The sequence below is a fragment of the Fundulus heteroclitus genome, chromosome 13 (genome assembly GCF_011125445.2).
Source record: "Fundulus heteroclitus isolate FHET01 chromosome 13, MU-UCD_Fhet_4.1, whole genome shotgun sequence".
NCBI lineage: Eukaryota > Metazoa > Chordata > Actinopteri > Cyprinodontiformes > Fundulidae > Fundulus > Fundulus heteroclitus.
Genome location: NC_046373.1, coordinates 38705445 through 38730009, shown reverse-complemented (window position 1 = coordinate 38730009; position 24565 = coordinate 38705445). Strand labels below are relative to the sequence as shown.

The following is a 24565-nucleotide window of genomic DNA, read 5'->3' as shown; positions in this document are numbered from 1 at the left end:
GAGAAATATCACAGCTGACGTCCTGAACACCTCGTCTGGGGCGACTCCCACTGCCCTTCGTTATGCAGGATGAACGGCGAGTATGCGCAGTCATGTTTATGTCAGTAAGGTATGCTACTTAAAGAAAAATAGGTCCGTAAGACAAAGGTAATAGGTGTTAGATCTCCGGTCTCCAGGTGGTATCACCGTCTACTCAACCAGGATTGGGTGGCAGGGGTAGCCGGTCCAGGAGGGACACCCAGACATAACCCAGTAAAATCGTAGGAGGAAACCCATCGGCTTCAGCCTCTTTCTACCATCACTGGGTTACTTGTTTTTTCACAGCAGAGCCACAAACCACCAGACCAACCTTCATCATGTGTGTCAATGGTAAAAACAAAAACAGCCCAGAGAACTCACCTTTATTTAGTTTAACCTGTTGCTGCTCTACTTCGGTTTGTCTGCAACAGTTTCTACTTTCTTTATATCTTAGATGGCTCTACCAGCAGCCTGTTGCTGCTGGGAAAAGTGATTTAGCTCCAGGTGTGTGTTGCTCACTGGCTCTGATGTGAACGTCGGGACTCGAACCCAAACGTCGGTACGGGGGCCGGCTCTGATGGATGGATCTTCAGACAGATCTGTTAGTTCCTGGTTGCTTTTACAGCCAACAACCAGTCCAGTCCAGTTAAAGGTCGTGTTTACTGCGTCACACCGGGCCTCAGATACCGAGTTTGAAATCTGCAGAGATGCAATAAACGTGACGATAGTGCATCCAGTTACGTCGTCTGCCTGTTTACCTCCCACCATGATGAGATAAACGCCGCAGTGAGGCGCAGTGAGAACGTGTCAGACGGTTTCCTCTGGGATCTCTGCGGTTCCCAGACTCACCAACATGATTACTTCCTGCCTGGTTGTCAGGTTTTCTACAAACTCCAGACGGTCAGAGATCAGTTAGGACCGCCTCACAGAGGTTCAGGTTTGGATCTCTGTCTTAAGCCTTTACCTTTAGAACCTGGTAGGCAGAAAGGCAGCTTCAGGTTTATTTACCCTTTAAATAATCTGGTCAACTACAATGACTAAACGAATTTCTACGCCAGTAGTTCACTATGGCTGCACACTAAGGTTGTCTGATTAAATTATTGCGTCCTGTTGACTTATTACATTTTAATACTGTGATTTACCCTTTGGTTTTGTTCTATATGTTAGTAAACAATTCCCTTTTGTGTATATTTAGTTTTTACCATAAGACCACGTGACAGGAAGTACGATGTTTCGTATGCACGCAATGACTAAACAAGGAGAAGAAATGAAGCCCACGAACATTTCTACGACGTTATAATGAATAAATACAATCATGACTATATGTTCTTTCTTACCTGTGAAAGGTAACGCCAGATCTGGTTTGTACTGTAAATCATTCGGTACAACTCCTCGCATCACATGAATGAGGCATCTTTTCCGAATCGCCCCACTGTGCCACTTCCAATATGGCGGCAACGTCGACGTGCAATTCAGCGCTCAACGAGGCGTCTACGTATAAATGTCGGTGACGGAGCAGCAACGGCCGGCAGAGGTGTGGAAAAAACTAACCTGAGCTGTAGATGGACCCGCTGAGCTGTGTCTTTGCTGCGAGGCGTTGCAGGACGGCCTGCAGGCGCCGTCAGCGGCTGCCATCTTTGTTTCTGATAGCTCTGCGGTTCTGCCTGTAGAAAAGTTCTTTTCTGGCTAATAAAGTACAAGTTAACACGATCAGGACCAACGTTTCATGTATAATGTTTTATTTAAATAGTTATATTTGTTTTTGTGTGTGTTTTTGTTTTATGGTCAAAATACCTGTCTAGGATTTTTAATGCATAATCAGAATTAAGGTGTTCACCAGGGACTGAATTTGGGACTTTTGTTTTACCAATTTACCACAAAAATACTGGACCGTACCAATAATTATGGCATATTTTGTCCTGTGTTCTATGCTTCTACAGATCCACAGATTTGTTAGCTTTTTAAGGGCCTTTTCTCTGGATTTTTAATCCAACACCTTTACCATTTTACATTTTATTTGTTTAAGTCATCGAACAGATCTATCCTGGCATAAGAAAGGGTTATTCCAACCATCTTTTAGTTTACTCGATTTAATATTACTTTAGTAATATAGGCGTGACTTTCACATTCATCTGCTTGATCACTTTTTAAAATAGTTTAAGGAACTTGTTTACACCGCAGTGAATTACCAAGTTTTTAACTTCATATTTAATGATTAATAAATCATATTCAGCTATTTGTGGCCTTAAGGAGAAATGTTATTCATTTGTTTAAAGGTTTATTTTTAGGGATATGTTCAAATGTGAGTTCAAACTCATATTCGACGTCTAGAAAAGTATGGAAAACAGTTTTTACTCTTCATTTCTAAAGGCAAAAACATGTTTCTATCAATGATTGTATGTAAAAATGGTCTAATAGGATTTGTCCAAAGTTTAACAACGGTTTGTGTTTGGACTGAAAAAGCACCGTGTGAGGCTAGCTCACCTACTTTGACTTTGACACTGATTAAAATGTGACATTCATGGATTTATTTCATGGATAGAAATTCATGAGGTTTTAGAGAGGAGAGCATTCTAAGGGCAAGGCCTCCGATTTATTTTATGTTAATAAACTCTTTAGGACACCAGGTGTTATTTAAAAAAATGTATTTGATTAATCTGTTGTTTTTGTAATTTGGGGTTTTATGTTTTTTATTGTGCACAGAAACGCTTCACCTGTTCCTCTATTCTTTCTTCAGAGGAAACTACATCCTGTGAATTTAAGCTCAGAAGAGAAATGATTATTAGAAAACTTAACGGCGTCGTCTGCATAAAAACAAACAGCAGTTTTAATTTGATCCCTTTAAAGTCCCAAAGAGTCCCTGTGATATAAACTGACTACAGGCGGTCTGAGTCTTCATCACTGCATGTCAGAAAAAATAATTATACATTTTATTTACACGCACCTTTAGTAAAACTGAAGGTCGCTGTAGAAATGAAAACGAAAATAGGAGTTTGCGAGCAGCTCTGTGCTGACAGGGCGTACAATGGGTCAAAGTTTCCTCTGCACCTCGCCTCCCACAGCTTTTATCTAACAACCAAAGCGATCACAATGGTGTGTGTTTTTTTTAGTTTTTTTTCCACCTTGGTTTCAGTCGGTGTGCCTGGTGTTAGTGAAACTGGCAGCGGGTAACCGTGATGGCTTCAGCCTGCAGACACAAGGCTGCAGGCTGGGTGCGGTTCTTCTTTCTGTGGATTCCTTGATTTCATGTCTGCTCTGAGTGTTCGATACAGGAAACCTGCAGACTGGACAGAATCTGAGGCACACCTGCATCGCTTCTCTGCAACACTCACATGATCAAAGTCCTGTGGAAAGTATGCACCTGACTGTCAGGCGTCCACCTGCTGTTTGCATCCAATGCAAACGGTTTAAAATGGAAAAATATTAGCGCCAACCGGTTATTGGACATAAATGATCGACAATGTGATGACGCGGCTCTCGGGTTCTGTGTCGGTGGATTTCCTCTTAAAAATCCAAACAGTTGAAAGCGTTCAGGAAACCTGCAGAAGCATTTATCACAAAGGACACTTCTCATCCTGGACATTCTCTGTTTACACTGTTGCCTTCAGGCAAACGATACAGAGCAATCAGAACAAGAACCAACCGTTTTAGAGACAGTTTTTACCCGACAGCAATAACAAAACTAAATGCAACCAAAAATAACCATTAATTATCATGGATGATGTGTGTGAGAATGTGCTATTTTTTTTATTTATTAGTTGTTTTTATCAGTTATTTGTTATTTATTTCTTATATTGTGTGTAAATTGAGGGACAGATATTTATTAATTATTTATTTATTATTGTTTTTGTTTTGTTTTTTTAAACATATGCACGGATCGATGGCACTTTTTAAATTTCGTTGTTCTTGTGACAATGACAATAAAGTTTTCATTCATTCATTCATTCATTCATTCCTGGCAGGAGACACCTTAAAATCCTCGCGTGAGCTGGAAACGATGGAAGAAGTCTGGTTTAAAATATTCAGTTCTTCACAAGTCAATATGCGTCTTTCTCAGAGCAAAGCTAAACCAAATCTAAACTTAAAACATGAAATAAAAGGAGGAGGCGTGTTGAAAATGAGTGAAATAATCTTTTATTTTAACGCATCTCTCATTTGATCAGCGTGTTGCTAAGCGTGGCAGCAGCAGCAGCAATCAGAGTTTGTTTCCTCATGGATGACTCTGTCAGCTTTCATTAAATTACCGGACGGACGGGGGGGGGGGGGGGTACCCTCCGTCTCTGCTCCCATTGGCCAGCGCCGTAGACCCCCGGTGTCCCCGATCGAACTCGAAGCATTTATGGGGCGGGTGGCGCTGGCCCCCCGGCGCTGACGGGGGGATCAGACGACGGCAGGGAGACCCCGGGCGCCTCAGAGAGGCTGATAGTTTCACATGGGAACTACGTTACAGCAGCAGGAAAGAGGAAGACCAACCAGGGTTCAAAAAGCCTCCAACCAGCAGCAGGTTTCTGGTTCCCACAATGAGCAGCTGAGCAGAACAAAAACCCCGGAACCAACTTTAATATTCTCAATGTAACGTTTTGGAGGATCAGGGAGGAGAAAAGAGGCTTTAAGTTGGACCTTTCAGTGAACAACAAAGGCTCTGCTGATAGCTCAGTTAAATTTGGCTGTGGGGGATATTTAAAACTCTCCTTTCATATCTAAAATTGACATGCCCTTGAGCAAGTCACGTATTTCCTAATTGCTCTTAATGGAGCGTGCGGAGTAGACCGCTGAAGGTTCAAAAGAAGTATTCATGGCCGGTTAGCTCGGTCCCCGGCTGAAGAAAGGCTGAAGAAGTGACGCATTTACTGCGGTAATTAGCCTTAAACGCCTCGCTCAGACCCAGCAGCACCGGCGCTGCAGCCGTTCTCTATCTGCACCATCTCTGGGTTCCAGTCATTATCCCTGAACCCTCGTCGGACCTTTGGAGGAACCGTGTGCGATTTAAAAAAAAAAAGTTCAGGGTTTGATTTAAAAGACATCCTGTGGGAAAGCACGGGGTGAAGGCCGAGCAGCGCCGAGTCAGCACGGCGAGCTCTGGGTTTCTAACTGGGTTTGATTTATTAGAGCTGAATAAAGATGCTTTCCTTCGTTTATTACCGGCTCAATTAAAACTCTGGAATATAGATGAAGCGTAAATCAGACGGCTTTAAAACCTGCTAGGAACCAGATGGCATCAGGTTGACTTGAGTTTCTGGTCTTCTTGTGGCTCTTTAGAAAATTTACAGCGAAACAAAAGTTGAAAGTTTTGTGCAGATTCAGGTGATTTCTTTACATAATCAGAGTTTCCCACCAGAGGCCATTCCTCCTGTGGGAAAACCTTCATGTTCTCAGACTGTTGAAGACGTCAGGCTGGGCTCTCGATTCAATTCAATTCAATTTTATTTATATAGCGCCAATTCATGAAACATGTCATCTCAAAGCTCTTTACAAAGTCCAGTCACAGGTTAGATTGGTCAAAAAGTTTCCTCTCTAAGGAAACCAGTAGGTTGCATCAAGTCCCTACAAGCAGCATTCACTCCTCCTGGAAAGAGCGTAGAGCCACAGTGGACAGTTGTCTGCATTGTAGATGGCTTTGCAGCAATCCCTCATACTGAGCATGCATGAAGCGACAGTGGGAAGAAAAACTCCCCTTTAACAGGGAGGAGAACCTCCAGCAGAACCAGAACCAGGCTCAGTGTGAACGCTCATCTGCCTCCACCCACTGGGGCTTAGAGAAGACAGAGCAGAGACACAGAAAGCTCAGAAGCTCACATTGACCCAGGAGTACTTTCTATGTTAGAGAAGACAGAGCAGAGACACAGAAAGCACAGAAGCTCACATTGACCCAGGAGTACTTTCTATGGTAGAGAAGACAGAGCAGAGACACAGAAAGCTCAGAAGCTCACATTGACCCAGGAGTACTTTCTATGTTAGAGAAGACAGAGCAGAGACACAGAAAGCTCAGAAGCTCACATTGACCCAGGAGTACTTTCTATGGTAGATGGTAATAGAGGATGATCTGCCTCCCCTGATGATGTCACAGCTAACAGAACACCAGACCAGGTGTACCTTCTACAAAGAGAAATAAGACAGAGAACAAAAAGTTAAAAGCTGAAATGACAACAAACAATGCAGATTGGAGAGCAGTAGGAGAACTCAGCAGAGAGAGAGAAATAGACCCTGATGTCCTCCAGCAGCCTAAGCCTATAGCAGCATAACTATAGAGATAGCTCAGGGTAACATGAGCCACTCTGACTAGAAGCTTTGTCACAAAGGAAAGTTTTAACATTAGTCTTAAAAGTAGACGGGGTGTCTGCCTCACGGACCAAAACTGGGAGTTGGTTCCACAGGAGAGGAGCCTGATAGCTAAAGGATCTGCCTCCCATTCTTCTCCCGATGTGTGAAATGCATTTATGCCTTTAAATGGATGGTATTACACGTAAATTATTCCAGAGGAGCGTTGCTTTACTGAGGCTTATTGCTCCATTTGGATGGAAAGCAGATTTGGTGGTTTAGGGTTAAGTCGCTGATCTTTGTCATGAAGTCGTCTGTCTTCCAGATTTAAGCGCGTTTGTTGCAGAAAGTCAAAGTCTGCTCTCTGCCTCTGCAGAACCTGATGGCCAAAGCGTTGTACGACAACGTGCCGGAGTCTCCCGAGGAGCTGGCCTTCAGGAAGGGCGACATCCTGACCGTCATCGAGCAGAACACGGGCGGCCTGGAGGGATGGTGGCTCTGCTCGCTGCACGGCCGGCAGGGCATCGCGCCGGGGAACCGGCTGAAGCTGCTGATCGGCCCCATGTTCGAGGCTCAGCCGTCGGCCGCCCAGTCTCCCCCTCAGAGCCTCCAGAAGGGCGGCTCAGGGGCGCAGGGGCTGTACAAGCAGCAGCAGGGGATCTACCAGGTTCCTGCAGGCCAGGACGTCTACCAGGTCCCTCCCAGAAGCACCCTGGCTGCTGAGGGCACCCCCAGCAAGGTGAGTCACCCCCCCACCCCCCCATCAGCGCAGCTCCTGCTTAATTAACTCCAGGGATGATAAATGAGGCGGAGCGGAGGAACCATCATTTACAGGTTTTCATTTCAACGACAAGCCGGAGCTGCAGATTTCTCTGATTAGTGCTGCTTAAATGAACTTTATTAATGTGAAGCGTAAGCTTTAGTCCAGACAGGATCATCTTTCAAAATGTTTTTTATCATCAGGTTTTCTGAAGGTTGCTCAGATGCATTTGTTGGGAAAGTGTTACTGGCTTCTCTGTTTGCCAGAAGAATTCAGCATATTGTCATAAAACTGAGAGGAAATCTGCACACAGCTTAATGAAGGTGAATCTTCATGCTGCTGCAAACCCAGGATGCATCCTGGGTTTGCAGCAGCACCATCTGTGGCCCTTAAGTTCGGGCGTTGCTCCAACAACCGCCTCGTTAGCAGCTGGTGTCGGCGACGGGATTTAAATGGCGGCAGCCGAAGAATTAGTGCTGCCAGCGTCTTCTCCAAAAATCTGATTTGTGTAGATGTAGCCGGCTCGTCTGTAGGGGCCAGACGTTGCTGTCAGAACGTCATCGTTTAGAAATAAAATAGAAGATGACCACAGGTGAACCAAAATGGCCGCCACGTTTTCCTTTATTTTAAATGAGAGGAGAAATATGCTGCTGAATGCAGGAAGGGGAGTTCTTATGTTTACCTGAGTTTACCTGAGCGTTTACCTGTGTGAAGCGGACCAGAACCGTCCTTCACCGCTTTCTGGACTTTTAGTTTTACGTTGAAGTTCTTTCGTCCAGGTAGAGACGTCACTGAAAAACTTCTCCAGAATAGTGACTGTTTGTGTTATCAAATTAAAACGTGTAGCGGCTAAGACTTTAGCTGGGTCCATATCTTTATTCCTTCTTGTACATTTACATAAAAACAAAAATACTCACAAACGTGGTTAAAAAAGTACTTTTCTGTGTGTTCTAAATCCAATTAGTACAAAAATACTTAGTTATAACAATTCAAAGCATGTTACCTTTACAGATAGACAAGTTTCTGTATGTATTTAGTTCATTTTGCAGCAGTTTTCTGGTGTTTTGGTGGAATGTGAAGAGGTTTTAAACTTTAGTGAGGTTTAAAGGGGACCTGTTATGTTTTCTCATAAACAAGTTAGCATAAATCTTTGCGCTGTGATGAGCTTTAACCTCCCCAGTTTAACCAGATTTTCAGCAGTTTTTAAGGTTCTGTTACTTTAATGCAAACTCAGCCCCCAACTCGATCTTTACACGCACACTTTCTTTGGCAGTTTGGCTGAAACATTAAAAAGTAAATGAAGCCACGCATCTCTGTTGGGTTCTCTGGGAGAACGTGCGCGACTCGCTGCTTATATCAGCCAACCACAAAACTTTAACATTTGTCTGATAAAACAGCCTGACCAGACCTCTCCTCTTCTAATGAAGTGGGCGGAGCTCCGCTGTGGTTGCTAGGTGAGGGGCGGAGCTCCACTGTGGTTGCTAGGTGAGGGGCGGAGCTCCGCTGTGGTTGCTAGGTGAGGGGCGGAGCTCCGCTGTGGTTGCTAGGTGAGGGGCTGACCCGCTTATTGTGACGTAATAATCGGGAGGTTTTTCAAATAGCTTGTTTTCCAGGCACCAAAGAAACATTTAGTTATTGACAAAAAAACATCTATAATGTTTTTTTAGCACTTGAACTTTTTCTAGAAGCAGAAGAGACCCAAATGGAAATACAAAAACGACGAAAAGTGAATTCTGCAGAACATTTCCCCTTTAAACCCAGATAATAAAGGGGAAATATGATGCTTTTAAATTCTTCCTTTTCACATTGAAATAATTCAGTTGTGGTTTATATAAAGAGCGTTCGGCCATATTTGTAGTCTGCTGGGGACGGTGTGATGAACAACCGATGACTGATCCACTTGTAGCTTCGGCATCCTGCAGCTTGGACTACAAAATCGCTCCCAAAAATATAAAGATTTGTGAAATTGTTAAGCTTGAAGCCCGTGTCCTTGTTTAGCAGCTCTGCAGCAAATACTCGTTCTTCTACGTAATTGTTAAAAGGGAAAAAAAAAAACATAACAGAGAACAGAAAAAAACTGAACAGCTTGAAAAATACGATCTAAACAGGATATAAAGAACTCTGCGCAGCTCCTGCAGAGACTATGTTGAACTTTTCTGCTCCAACATCATGGATTTAAGGGCTAAAACGGAGGATTTAGCAGGATATAGTTCCCTTTAAAGAAAGACGCACTGTTGGCATCATTTATGACTTGCAGCATCGTGATCATAATTGAGTGGCGGGTCTGTGCTGGAACATGATGAGAAAATGTCCCCATTCATTGAACCGTTTAACTGCCTCCAACACCTCAGACGCCATCAGCCCTCCAGGAGACGGATGGTAATTAGACGCTGAATGAGGTTCTTGGCGTCTTCAGGGTCTTTTTTCTTTTTTAAGGTGATCTGCTGCAGCCGCAGGAGCGTAGAAAGCTGCTCGGTGTGTCTTTTCCAGGGTAAACAGTCGGCAGCAGCTTAGCGTACGATTCACTGCAGCCTGCCGGCTTAAAGGACACGTCTGTCAATCATTCCAGCAGATTTAGCCCCGCGGCGCCAATAAGGTGGAGAATTAACGGCGTCGGTGACGAGTGGCTGCTTTGTGCTGTCATCCCGTCACTGAACACGTGAAATGAAGTTCTGGGCGTGCATCAGGCCCGCGGGTCAGGTTCTGGTGATGAGGAAACCCGCTGGTTGGTTCTGTTTAGCAGGAGTTCTCTGAGGGTTTGAACTAAACGTCTGGAAGGCTTTAATGAAGCAGCAGGTTAAACTTTGGGTGATCAGGTTGTTAGCTTTTATTGGAAATAAATTGGAAAAACAAAATAATTGGAGTTTACTGGTAGCTGCTGGATTGGGATTTAAATCTGAATGAATCGACGTGAACTGGAAAACGTTTGGACTGATTTTATTCCCCCAGGGGATTAAAACTAATTAGATATGAACTGATCTGATTTATTCAGGTACTGAGCTGGGTTTAAGAGTCTATCCGGTTAAAACGAGGTTAGAACTGGATTAAATTGAAGAAAACCAAAACTTGTTAGCAGAATAGGATGTTAAGGTAACTTGAAAATAATTACAATTTTATTGGACTGAATTAATTAACAATTATTTCGGATGAACTAGATTGAACTGGATCACATTTAATATTTTTTTATATTTATCTTAATTAATTTTGGACAAACTGGAATGAATGGAGTCGGTTGAACCAGACTTTAGTGTGATTTGAGTTGAGTATTTCCTGAACGTTACAGATTTCATATTTTAATGTGAACGAACAGATTTGAACTGCAGTTGAATTCATTTAAAACTAAATTGAAAATAAATGTATTAAACTGGTGTGAACTGGTTTAAATTTGGTGGAAACGTGATTTAGTTGGAGAATTAATTAATCCCGTTGGGTTAAACTGGATTTAATGACATTAATTGGACTTCGCTGAGTTTAATCAAACTGGGATGAGCTGAGCTTAATTGGATCAGAACCTAATAAGATTTGAATTTAAATCCATTTCCATCCATCTTCTACCAGCTTTTTCTGAACAGGGATGTTATTAAATAGCTTTGGCTGCCTGGTGACGCCCCCCCCTCCTCGGCGTCCGGCCCGGGACCATGACATCACGGCGTTAAAGGTCGGCTGCGGTCAGGATCCAGACCTCGGCTCTTATCTGCTCCTTCCAGACGCTCCTTTCTTCTTTCTTCTCTTCCGGCTTTCACCGGGTCCCTTCCTTCTGCTCGGTGTCCCGGTGCTGATCCGATCTGCTCAGTGGCGCAACAAAGGCTTTAATGGAGCGCAGCACAAATTCAGGAAGTGCTCTGATAAGTGTTTATGGGCTGCCAGGGCGTGTCGTCGTCTCTGATTAGACCGCAGGTAACAAAAGGCTGTTTGTTCGCCTCCCAGCAGCCGACGACTGACGCGGATCCTCCAGATTCCTCCTGAGCTCGTAAATCGTAAAGGATCTGCTGTGCGGCGACGTTTTCTCCACTGGATACTTTCAGGCAGCAGAAGTGATAAAGTGTTGGAGGGCGGCTGGAAGAATGCCGGCTATGCTGAAAGCGTTTTTCTCCCAGCCTCTTCAAACTCCAGCGGATTCCTGTTCCTGCCGAAGGAAACACAGAAAGCAGCTCGGTTCTGGTGTTTTAGCCACAGCGAGGTCTGGACTGTCGGTTCAGACCAAAATGTCTGTGGAAGAGCCGAACATCGTCCTGCAGACCATGGAGGCTGGACTCCTCTGCTTCATTTGGTCTAAACTCAGTCAAACTTTCAGGGAAACCTGCAAAATCTGCTCAGCATTAGGGGAAGATTTCACGGATGTGATGCTAATAAAACATTTTTTATTGACTACGGAGAAATAAACAATATTCAACATACCATTATTAATAAATTCTGAATAAAACAGTTATATTTTGCGCTTTTCAAATTGGCTTTTTGCTTTTTTTTTTAGCAGGTGCTGTAACATTTTTGATTACCAACAAACTTCTTGGATGTATAAAAATTATGTTTCATCTAAATCTGCCACAGATATGAATAATTCGGGGCCTAATTGCGTCTTTCTCTGTACTCAAAATTGTTCATAATATAAGCCTTGGAAACTCCTTAGGGCTGCTTTACAAAACTCCTCGTGGCGGTAAAAACCTGCCACGACGATTATTGATACGTAGCTCAGCTTGATTTGATTTGACTCCAATATCGATATTTATTACTTTAAAATTAATGCTCAACGTCATTCCATCAACAAAACCAGACAAATATTATGTTAAATTTATTGAACACTGATATATTAACAGGAAAATAAAATGCATTTAGTTTAATGCATTTAACGTATGCATTAAACCAAAAATGTGCCCAAACATAAACAGTAACGGCTGTAATAACGCCCCCTAGGGGTTGGGAGGTATATCGATACTAAAAGCCACAATATCGATATAAAACCACTTTTAAAAACATCAATATTAATCTTTGTATTGCTTTTTATGCACAGCCCCACATCAGGTCCGGCTTTACTGGAGAACTTTAAAAAGTTCTTCTTTGCATCATTTCGTCTGAAATGCTGACAGACGGGAGGAAGTTAAATGTGCATCAATGTCTGGAGGACAAACATCTGCTGACTGAATCAGACAGCAGGAGCTTTTATTTTGAAGAGCAAGGCGTGTCTTTACGACGGGCTCGGTTTATTTCCAGGTCTCTGAGTGGGATCCTGTTATCTCTGATGATATTGGCCTGTCCTGCTTGCGGTGTCATCGCCATGGTGACAATAAGCCGCATCAGCATCGCAGGAACGCTGGCTGTGATTTTAATTTATTATAAATCCACCCCAGCTGTCATAAAGTCGGCTCGTTTGCCGATGTTATGTCCGGTGATCGGTTTCTGCACCATTTCCACTCCTCCACCTTCCCACCATTCTGAGCTCAGTTCTTCTTCTTCTTTACTGAACCGTCAGCTTTACTTCCCGGCTGATTATTGTAGCGATGGATTAAACTGCTTTGATCACAGCTGATGATCCTTATTAGAGCTACAATCCTCCCCCCCCCCCCCCCCGCCTCCCCAGCGTTAAGCTTTGGGTTTAGCCACTTGGACGTGTTTTTGGAGACGGCCTCGTGGGATTCCAGACTTAATTACCTGCATTAATTAGTCTGGAGCTCTAATAGGCTGGAGCGGTCGCCATGTTGGCGCCGTGATTCAGCAGGAAATCATGAATCTGATAGAAAGCGGACGCCTCGGTGCTGCTGGGGGCTCCGCTCTCATCTCTCATGGGTCTAATCAGCAAAGCCCAGATCGATGGGCTAAAGAGGCGATGAACAAAGAGAGTCTCTGGAAGGCGACGGCTGTTGATTGGTGTGAGCGGGTCGTTAGTGGGGGGGGGGGGGGGGGGGGGGACTGTGATTGTGCAGGAAACCAATGAAAAGGTGTGAAACGAGGCTCTGAGGTGCCATAAATCACTCAGAGAGCTGAGCTGCTCGTCAGAGACGTGCCTTTAGTTTTTAGTTTATCTGCAGGAGCGAGCCTCAGGCGGCGGCTGAAATACAGCCAGGATGAGACGCTCAGAGCGTGAAGACAGCTTCACAGACATGCAGAACCAACTTTAGATCCTTTTTATTCACCACAGCAGAGCATCAGGTGCTGCTAGAACGTCGCATGCTGATCATTACGGTAACAATCAGGCTTTTATCGCCTGCTAAACACTTTCTAAACGAGCACGGCTGTCTTTACTACGCAGAATCTACCAGGCTGATATTTGCAGGTTAATTATCTGCTCCTGTAGCCAGACTCTGTTTAACCGACAACTGGACCGTAAATAAATAATAAAGCAACTATTCAGCTACTGAGACGCAGAATCAGTGAAAGAAAAGACGCCGTCAGGTTTATTTTACAACAACTGGGTTTGTTGTGCATTTATGTTGTAATCGTCTTTTATTTTGTTTGGACAAAGCTGAATTAAGGAAGCCAGGACGCTTAAAGAGGGAAAAGCCACCAGGAAGTTCAGGGAGGTATTAACTACTGGGAGATAATCAAGTAAAAAGTCAATCTATAAATATAAATGATTAAATTGCAGAATGCTAATTAAAGGCGTATTCTGTCATTTTTTTGTCCTTTGTTGGATCTGAAAGCAAGACGTGTTGTTAATTAGCATGATTGAAGGTTTTAAGGTATTAAAGCGGCAGAAAACAGGACCGCAGCAGGGACTTCTGGGATTTCTGACTGTTTGCCAGCGGCAGCAGTTCAGATACCTGAGTTACGGACGCAGCAGCTCACCTTTGGTTCAGGTGTGTCAGAAGCAACCATCTTGTTGCAGAGCCGAGGTAATTCCTGCCTAGAGTCCTTGAGATCAGCGTGTTTGCTCTGCAGCTCAGCGGGCGGAGGTAGATGAGAGCGTGACCCAGCTGCTGATGTCATGGCACACATTACCTGAGGAATTACCTGAGAAGCTCTACCTACCCGGACCGGAGGGCATTCAGAGCGAACACGCCTCTGCTGAGGGAGCGCCGCAGGTGGGAGCGCTAACAACGGCTCCATTTATGGCCAGGATGATTGTTTAACCACCTGATTTCCCCTCACGTTAGCAGACAGGTCCATCAGCCTGTTTCCACCTTCCGTCTCTTATTGCCATCCTTGTCCGGTCATGTGACGTCCTAAACCCTTCCTTTAGTCACATCCCTCCTGTCTTTACAATATCTGCTGACGTTTGAAGGCATTCACAACCTGGCGCCTCCATATTCACCAGATCATCCACTATTACCATCTAACATAGAAAGTACTCCTGGGTCAATGTGAGCTTCTGTGCTTTCTGTGTCTCTGCTCTGTTTCTCTAACATAGAAAGTACTCCTGGGTCAATGTGAGCTTCTGAGCTTTCTGTGTCTCTGCTCTGTCTTCTCTAACATAGAAAGTACTCCTGGGTCAATGTGAGCTTCTGTGCTTTCTGTGTCTCTGCTCTGTCTTCTCTAACATAGAAAGTACTCCTGGGTCAATGTGAGCTTCTGTGCTTTCTGTGTCTCTGCTCTGTCTTCTCTAAGCCCCAGTGGGTGGAGGCAGATGAGCGTTCACACTGAGCCTGGTTCTGGTTCTGCTGGAGGTTCTCCTCCCTGTTAAAGGGGAGTTTTCCTCTCCACTGTCGCTTCATGCATGCTCAGTATGAGGGATTGCTGCAAAGCCATCAACAATGCAGACGACTGTCCACTGTGGCTCTACGCTCTTTCAGGAGGAGTGAATGCTGCTTGGAGAGACTTGATGCAACCTGCTGGGTTTCCTTAGAGAGGAAACTTTCTCACCAACCTGGAGGATCTGATAGAGTCTGACTTTGGAAAGAACCTTGAGATGATGTGATGTTAATTGGTGCTATATAAATAAAATTTAATTGAATATTCACCGACCTTCTGTGTCAGGTCAGCCTCTTCCTCCATTTAATCTGGATCGTTTTGTCTCATCTTAATGTTTATTTATTTGATTTTGGCTTCTAGCTCATGATTGTCCTGAAAGGCGCCTCTAAATAAACTGTATTATTATTATTATTGTTATTTATTGTCATGCGAGGCAGCATTTTCAGTCTAGTACCCGTCATGTCGCAGGTTTGGGGTAATTTCAGACTCTGATGCTGCAGGTTTCCTCCTCTCAGCTATGAGCTGCAGAAATCACCTTTCTGAGGCGCGTTAGTCAGATGAATGGAATACCTTCCCCTAGAAGGAGTCCCGTCTTCTGCTCCCCTCTGCTTCCCGCTCCTTCCTCCTGCTCCTCTCAGAGAAGCGTTAATTCCCTTCTCAGGTCACGCTTTCTCTCTCCCCCCCCCCCCCCCCCCCCCCCCCGCCACCCGGCAGCGATAGAGGAGTTTCTGCTGAGACCGACCCGTCCCTGGAGTCTGTGCCAGGAAGTCGGCCGTATGGTTCCTATTTTCCAGCCTTGCCAGTGAACCCTGCTCCATTCAGAGAGCCGCTGGGTGATGTTGGGGGGGGCAGAGGAGGAGGGGGGGGGGGGGCAGAGGAGGAGGGGGGGGAGAGGAGGAGGCCGTGTGCTCAGGAAGACATTCCCAGCATTCCTCACTGCTCTCTGAAGCGCTGCTGCTCGTAGATGTGAGTCGATGCGTTGGGGGGAGGGGATCAGAGGGGGGGGGGGGGGTGATTAGCGCCGGAAGAGGCGATAAAACATTAACGGGGTCAAAGATGTCGGCCGTGAAAGTGAAACCGTTTTTTTCTGCTCCGCGCCGCTTTAGCAGAACGTCCGTTTTAAATCCTGAACCTCTGAACTTTCTGCCTTCATGAAATCGTCCTCGCTGGTTTCTCTACTGAAATGTGCAGCTTTAAATTAAATAAAACACAGATGAAGTCTTAATTGGTTTTAAACAAATGTAACATCAGGTATTTGCTTTATTTTCCAGCCCAGAATCCAAACGGACTCATAAATTAAAAGTTAAAGACCCGTTTAAGTAGAAATGACTGTTCTGCTTTTCCTTTGGCTTTAAACTGACATCTGCGTCTATTTACTGAACATCTGAGTCAAGTTTTAAAAAACTAGAGCTGCACAATTTACAGAATCAGAACCAGAACCTTTATATGTACGATATTTAAACAGCAAACTGGCCAATCACGTCATTTCATGCCCACGCCTGATCCACATCTTAGTGATCAGAGAAGAGAAAGAAGGAAAAATGTGAAATTAATGAATTAATCATCGCAGATTTGATGTTAGTCAAACACAACACTCCGAAAAGGGAACTAAAAATAAGTAAACTGTTCTTTAATTTAGTATTTGCCACTAGAATGAGTATTTTACCCTTAAAATGCACTTGAAATAAAAAGGTGGAGATGAGTTGTTCCTATTTTAAGTGCCAGAAATCTTATTTCATTGGAAGATCTTATTTATCTTATTCACACTTATTTTTAGTTCCCTTTTTGCAGTGAAACAGGATGAAACTTCATACGTTGCACCAGAGGTTTGATGCAGATGGAGAAATGTTTTCTTCTAAATAGGACGAAATTATTATAGACAAGTTAAAATGTCACGTACAACATAAATGTCTTTTAATAACCACATTTTTACATTCTCTTCAATTTCATAGTAAATAGGACAACATCTATCCAATGACTTTGACCCGAATGCCGACTTCAGTGCATTAAAACCTGTGTTGAAATATAATTTATTAAAAATTGGATAAATACAGGAAGACTGACCCAAATCTTTGTTTTTATTGCTGAAAATGGAAGATTTTTTTTTAATTGAGCCTAAAGGACTTTGCAAACTGTGTGACCAGTTTTTTAGGATTTAGGTTTAGAATAATTTACACGTCCACTTCCTGCAGAAAATCTGACTAATTTAATTAAAACATTAAAAGCCATATTTTATGGAACAGTTCAAAAACAACTTTAAATTACAATTTACTGTTTGGGTGGTTTTAGGGTTAGGGTTAAGTCTTTTTGGCCATTTTTGGGCCCCGTGAAGAAAAGTTTGCAGACCCCTGGCTTGCTGAGCTCTGCAGCCGACCCGGCTTCCTGGGGGAACCACCCAGACGGGCCGGTGCTGATCCGCTGTGGTGGTTCCGGACAGAACTTCTCATACTGCGTTGTTGTTGTGGTCCAACAGGTGGTGACGCCGACCCGAGTGGGCCAGTCGTACTCCTACGGCCAGCAGGACCTGTACGACGTGCCGCCCAGCCGGTCCCAGGGGGTAGGTGTCACGTCTCCACCGCGCCGCCGCGACCCGTTCTGGTACCGTCCAGAACCAGCAGAGCCAGAACACCCACGGCTTTTCTCTGGGTCCACAGACATAATTTTAGTTTTTTTTTTTTTTAGTTTCCTCAGAAAGTTACCAGAACCAATGAGCGGACAGACAGAACCGCGGCCTTTTCACACCAGCGCTGTGGTTTCTGCTGCCGACCCGTTAACCCGGGTTTGATGCATGCAGACCTGCAGCTCCACACTGCAAAAAAACGGAACTAAAAATAAGTAAAATGTTCTTAAAATTTGCCAATGGAATTAGATTTTTGCACTTAAAAAAGGAACAATTGATCTTCATCATCTTATTTCCAGTGCATTATATCTAATTATCTTATTTTAGGGGTCAAAATACTCATTCCATTGGCAGATAATCTTATTTACCTGCTCAAATCTATGACAAATGCACTAATTTTAAGAACATTTTACTTATTTTTAGATCCATTTTTGCAGTGCAACGTGTGTGAAGCTACAGCAGAACCAACAATCAGGCGTATCTCTATCCATTCTGACACTCATGGCCTGTTATTCACATTATTGTTGTTATTTATGTTGTTTATGAAATATCAGCACGCATGAATCCAGATGGTTAAACGGTTCAGAACCTCCAATGGAAGAAAAAAAAAATGCAAATCAAATCTGCTTTTCTGAGAAATAATAAAGTGGGTTTGCAGCAGCAGGAGAAACTTCTCCAAAGGTTCTGCTCCAGTTCTCCTGTCCAGAAGGAACCTGGTTCTGGTTCTTGCAGCCTGGCAGAGGGAACACATTTCTCTGTTGCTGCTCGGTACCAGCGGTCCAACCGTTTTCATTCTGACTGCAGATCTGCTGTTTTTTTCTGTCTGCTCTGCTTCAGTCGGCAGAAATCTGCTGGTTCTGCTTTTAACGCTGCGTTTGGTTCCAGGTGTACGACGTTCCGCCGGGTCAGACCTTCCCGGGTCAGATGGGCGGAGCCAGAAACCAGGGAGTCTACGACGTTCCTCCGTCCCAGATGGACCCCCGAACCCAAGGCGTTTATGACATTCCTCCGTCCTCCCAAGGGGTGAGTGAGGGGAAAGCGGGCCGAGCCGGTTCTGTCAAATAAAAGCAAACCAAGGAGGCCGGGAAGCGTTTGTTGACGCAGCTCCTCGGATTTCTCCTCGTTTTCTCCATTAAGCCAATAATACGTCAGACGGCATTTTCGTGGCGTTCCTGCGGCTCCTCCAAATGAGAGCTTAGCTTGCCAGCCGGGCCGAGCAGAACCCACGGAGCGCTTGGCTCTGAGCTGGAGCTGCAGCGCCGCCCGGACAGCCAGCCGCTCGTTTGGACCGAGCTGAACTTCTCTGGGAGCGCTTATGTGCGTCGCTCCTAATTACAGTTTGCTCGGTTTTAGTGACTCCACCGAGCTCCCATCATGCTTTGCAGCACACGTCCTGCTCTGTTGCTGCCGCAGATCACAGGAGGAAACTTTAAAGGTTGTCAGACATAAAATCTCCTCCGTCCGGATCGTTTTTCACTTCCTGGTTGCTGCTGTGAGCTGGCGCCGGTCCAGTCACGCTGAAAAGTAAGCGCACCTTTCCCAGGAAAACAGAAAAATCAGGAGTGGTCTAGTCAAAGTCTGCTCGAGATGTTCTGCTGAGACCTGAACTGAAGCAGGAAAGAAGACCGGACCAGAACCGGACCAGAAACCAATGAATTCATATTTCCACAGCTTTTTATCTTCATCGTTAATAAATAATCGTGTCGTTTATGTTGCTGAGGTTAGCTTAAAATCAGAACCTGGTAAAAACATTTTTATCTGGCTCTGATAATGAAGCTGAAATCTGAAAGAGTTTCAGGGTAAAGATAATTTAACTTTTTCCTTAAAGCCGACTCATCAGATCCCCCCAAACGTTACGTTTATATTTATGGGCATTTTATTCCCTAATATAAAAAAAAACTGAAAACCACAAAAAGAACGTGGTGTGATGAGACATTTAGACTCATAATCAATCAGAATATTATTGAAAAGTTAATTTATTTCTGGGACTTAATCCACTGAGGTAAACATCAGATAAATGAACACAGACTGTTGATGTTTTATAGCCTTTATTTCTGTTAATGACGAATTTTTTTCCATTTCCAGCAAATAAAAAACAGGATTTAAAATAAAAAAAAGCAACATCTTAATGTAGAAATAGAAAGTAAGTTTAATACCAACTTAAAGGTATTTTCTTTCAAAAAGATGCTTTTAATTTGACAAACACGCCTCTTAGAAATGCAGATTCTGATTGATGGATTATAACTGTGTGTAAATAAATGTTTAATACATTTTTTAACCCTTTGTGTTCTGCAGATCTACGCGGTGCCGCCCTGCAGAACCAACCCGGACCTCCAGGAGGGAAACTACGACTTCCCGCAGCCTCTCAAGCACAAGCAGGAAGGCATCTACGACGTGCCGCCGCCCGTCCTCACCAAACCTTCCCACTACGACTTCCCCCCCGCCGCCGAGCCCCCCGCCCATCACCACCACCCCAACGGCACCGAGGGCATCTACGACGTGCCGCCGCCCGCCCTCCACTCCGCCGACGCCCAGCGGGACGTCTACGACTTCCCGCGGGGCGTGAAGAGCGCCTCCGCCGACCGAGGCGTCTACGACGTCCCGGCGCAGGACGGCCGCGCCGTGGCCGACGTGACGGACGGCGTCAACCGCCTGTCCTTCTCCAGCACCGGCAGCACGCGCAGCAGCATGTCCACGTCCTCGTCCTCCACGGGCTCAGAGGGACGGCTCTTCCTGGACGTGGACGCCGGCGTGCAGCGGCTGTACCGCCTGCAGCACGGCGTGGAGCTGGCGGTGGGCGCCCTGCAGTCGATGGCGTCCTCCGCCCACTGGAGGACTTTCGCCTTCATGGAGCGCCACGCCAACGAGGTGCGCGGCGCGCTGGACAGAGTGCGGGCGGCTCTGGGGGACGCGGTGGCGTTCGGAAGAGGAGCGGCGGCGAACGCCACCGCGTCCCTGTCGGACTCGGGTCTGCAGGGGAAGCTGAGGCGGCAGCTGGGGCGGCTGGAGGACTCGCAGCAGATCCTGCAGCAGACCTACCAGGCCCTGGAGAGCGGCGGCTGGGCGCTCAACGCGCTCGCCTCGTCCAGGCAGCACCACGCCAAGAGCGACGACCTGGACCGCTTCGTCATGGTGTCCAGGACGCTGCCCGACGACGCCAAGCAGCTGGCCTCCACCATAGGCAGCAACGCCGAGCTGCTCTTCAGGCGGACGCACGGCGACGGCACGTTCTCCGCCGGCGGCACGCCAGAAGACAACCGGGCGCACGCGCTCAGCTCGCCGTCCTCAGAGCCAGACGACTACGGCGGGCCGGGCAAAGCTCAGCCCGACCCGGACAAGGACAACATGAACCACAGCGAGAAGTGCGTGAAGAGCTGGATGGAGGACTACGACTACGTCCACCTGCAGGTAGAAGTGGGCGGGGCCACAGGCGCTGAGTTTTATCACCTGACGATGCAGGTTATTTACAGCTTCTTGCTGCGTTTCAGGCGACTGTGTGGCTGTGAATTCATAAAATTAGCCCAATTAACACACAAAACATTCAATACATTTAATAGTGTAACATATTAAAACTAAATTTCAAATACGTTTCATAAGCACAGCAGCTGCATGAAGACGTGAGATCTTTATCACTAAACAGCACAAAGTAACTGCATTTAATTAGATTTTTTATGTATTTATTTATTGATATTTTTGATGCTCTATAGAAACCAACAGTGAAGACAATGGCAAAAATAACAAAATCCTGACAATAACGGCTGGAATTTATCGTTGTCAAGATAAACTTAAATTCTTCTATTGAAAACGATAGAACGATGCGATAAACTTTATATATATATATATATATATATATATATATATTATATATATATATATATAGATAGATATATAGATATATCTATATATATAGATATATATATATATATATGTATGTATGTATGTATGTATATCTATATATATATATATATATATATATATATATATATATATATATATATATATATATATATATATTATGTGTCTATGTGTATATGTATATCTCTATGTGTGTCTCTGTATATATCTATCTATATATATATCTATATCTGTGTGTCTCTCTCTCTGTATGTCTCTCTCTATAGATGTGTGTATATCTCTGTGTCTGTCTCTCTATAGATCTCTCTATATCTCTCTCTGTCTCTCTCTCTCTCTATCTATCTCTCTCTCTATCTATATCTATCTATGTATATGTATATATATATATATATATATATATATATATATATATATATATATGTGTATATATGTATATATATGTATATATGTATATATGTATGTGTATGTATATATATGATTTAACCAGAAGCAACAATTAGGGAACAAATGTAAATACAGTACTTTATATTATATGATAACCTTGATTTATTATGAATAAATACATTAAACATTTCTTGGTTTATAGTAAATAAAAACAGGTGAGGTCAACATTCAGCAATAATACTGCAGCCGCATTACAACAATATCACCAATATTACCCGTTTTATTTTTGATTATTAAATAATATTAATACCAAACATTAATACATTAAATGAATTAAATTAATACATTAAATGTGTGTTGTCCTTAGTTTTATGGGGATATATTCCAGGCCAGCTGGCAGGTTATCATGTTATTACAGTTTTATCTACGGTTAAAATGATTTATAACGTTTTAATCTGGAGCTCTAACCGTCTCCCCCGTTTCTTCCTGAAGGGCAAAGAGGACTTTGAGCGGCAGCAGAAGGAGCTGCTGGAGAAGGAGAACATCATCAAGCAGAGCTCGGTCCAGCTGGGCCCGGATCAGGTGAGGCCCGGCAGAACCAGCAGAACCATCAGAACCGGGCGGAGCCAGAGGCCGCCGCTCGTAGTAACCACAGATAGATATACGTAGACGCGTCATAGGGCGCAGGTTTGCAGCGTCACCGCCATATTGCATGTGGCAGAAGAAAGTTGAGTTCTGTTATTGTGAACGTGGATCAGAGAAGATTCCTCATTCCTGTGCTGCAATAAATACACACACACACACGCAGATAGATAGATAGAGAGATATAGAGATATAGAGAGATAGAGAGATAGATATATAGATAGATATAGATAGATATATATATATATATATACATATATATATACATATATATATATATATATATATATATATATATGTATATATATGTATATGTATATATATATATATATGTATATATATGTATATATATATATATATATATATATGTATATGTATATATATATATATATATATATATATATATATATATATATATATATATATGTATATATATATATGTATATGTATGTATGTATATGTGTGTGTGTGTGTGTTTGTGTTATGAATATAGGGATCAATTTGTTAAATCTAAACATTGTGGTCTTCATTATTTCATAAAACTGTGTCACATGTGAACCTTTAGGAACAGACTTTTTGGGTGAGTATTAAAGAGGTAAAATTAATATTATGAGGGAAAAAAAGTCCTAGGTCAATAAAGTCAAAATAAACCAACAAACACAAAAGTGATAATGTTATGATAAAAACATCATGTTATGAGAATTAAGGGGGAACATTTCCAGAATAATCACAGTTTGCAGAATTATTTCACTCCTGGAGTAATAGGGCCAGGTTAGATTATTTTAAATACTTTTATTCTTTAGGAGAATAAATTCAGGAGAATGAAGCTAAAGGGATACGAAAATAAACTCGTAATATTACAAAAAAAATACTACGAATACAAAGTATATTCAGAGATTAAAGTCCCTCTGATACTGTTTAAGTGACTGAGTAACTGCAGATTTGCCCCATTAAAGATGGCGGACGCTCTGACGCATCGCAGCATAGGCAGAACCCGCCCAATGACGCGTCTACTCTTATATCATGTCTATGGCAGTAACCCAGTCTGCCTTCCTGCAGATCAAGCAGTTCAGGAAGCTGGAGCAGGAAGTGATCAGACCGGTGGAGAACGACATCACGCAGTGGATCCCCCCCGCCGACGCCGCCTCCACCCGCGTTGGCGCCCGGGACCGCCAGCTGCTGGGCTTCTACTCCACGCAGTGCGAGCAGCACTTCTCCACCCTGCTCAGCGCCGTCGACGCCTTCTTCGCCTGCGTCCGCGCCGGTCAGCCGCCCCGCATCTTCGTCGCCCACAGCAAGTTCGTCATCCTCAGCGCCCACAAGCTGGTGTTCATCGGGGACACGCTGTCGCGGCAGGCGGCGGCGCCCGAGGTGGCCAACCGCGTGATGAACTCCAGCAACGTGCTGTGCGACCTGCTGAAGACGGTGGTGGCGGCCACCAAGACGGCCGCCCTGAACTACCCCAACACCGCCGCCATCCAGGAGATGGTGGACCGCGTCACGGATCTGTCGCACCACGCGCAGCACTTCAACGAGCAGCTGCTGCAGATGGCCGCCCTGTGACGCCGCCGGCGCCGCGGACCTCAACGTGTCTGCGCTTCACGTACGACGCGCCGTCTGTAAATAGTCCGTTGTGTAAATATCCGCTGTTCTCTGTGTAGATAGTTTTCTATTGCGGCCTGGAGATAAACGTAGAGGCCGTGGGACGTTCCTCCTAACGTGTCGCTGCATTTCTCTGTAAATCCTGTCGTGTTTGTGGAGCTCGCCACAAAGTAAACGACTCTTCTTAACACAAACCCGAGTCGTTTCTTTCTCTGCTGTCCCTGAAACTCTGTTACCTGACTCCACCAGATGGATTTGCTCCGCATATCCATCTGGAAACCTTCCGTTGAAGTAATTTTGGGAAGGGGCGAAAATACTGGTTAGCTGATTGGCCTATGTTGGTGATAGACGGGCCAAATGAACCAATCAGATTCGTCGTCGCTCTGTTACGAGCGACGACGAAAACACAACCACAAGCCAAGCTACTCTTGCTGCTGCAGGTAAAGGCTCGTTAGCTCAGCAAAGAAATACTCTGTAATTCCGATAAAACTTGCTCGATAGCCGCGCTAACGCTAGTTTCATCGGCTGAAGCCGCCATGTTGTTTAGACTGAACTGTCGCGCTTCTCGTTGCGTCACACCTCAACCCGCCTCAAAGCCAACGCTGATTGGACGTTCGTTTGGTGAACGGCTCCAAATTTTCTTTAACGGAGAGTAGTCAGACTGATCTGCGAGTGAAACCTTGAACGCTCGCGAGATCAGGATGGTCTCACGAGGCTAGAAACTCTGGGCTGTGGTCAGAAAAAAGAGATCCGGAGGAGAAGCCGAAGGCGTCAGGGTGGGAAAACTAAAGCCGGCCGTAAAC

General features: G+C 44.4%; 1 protein-coding gene across 2 annotated transcripts in view; it reads left to right on the top strand.

Moving 5' to 3' along the window:
* nedd9 (neural precursor cell expressed, developmentally down-regulated 9) overlaps positions 1-23956 on the top strand; it is a 35159-nt gene extending 11203 nt beyond the window's left edge. For both annotated transcript variants that reach the window (XM_036145721.1, XM_036145722.1), the window contains exons 2-7: positions 6653-7015; positions 17133-17216; positions 18165-18302; positions 19575-20687; positions 22011-22100; positions 23220-23956. In XM_036145721.1, the coding sequence (XP_036001614.1) occupies positions 6653-7015; positions 17133-17216; positions 18165-18302; positions 19575-20687; positions 22011-22100; positions 23220-23723 (2292 nt within the window). In that variant the 3' untranslated portion in view covers positions 23724-23956. The remainder of the gene's footprint in view (positions 1-6652; positions 7016-17132; positions 17217-18164; positions 18303-19574; positions 20688-22010; positions 22101-23219) is intronic.
* The last annotated feature ends 609 nt before the right edge of the window (positions 23957-24565 follow it).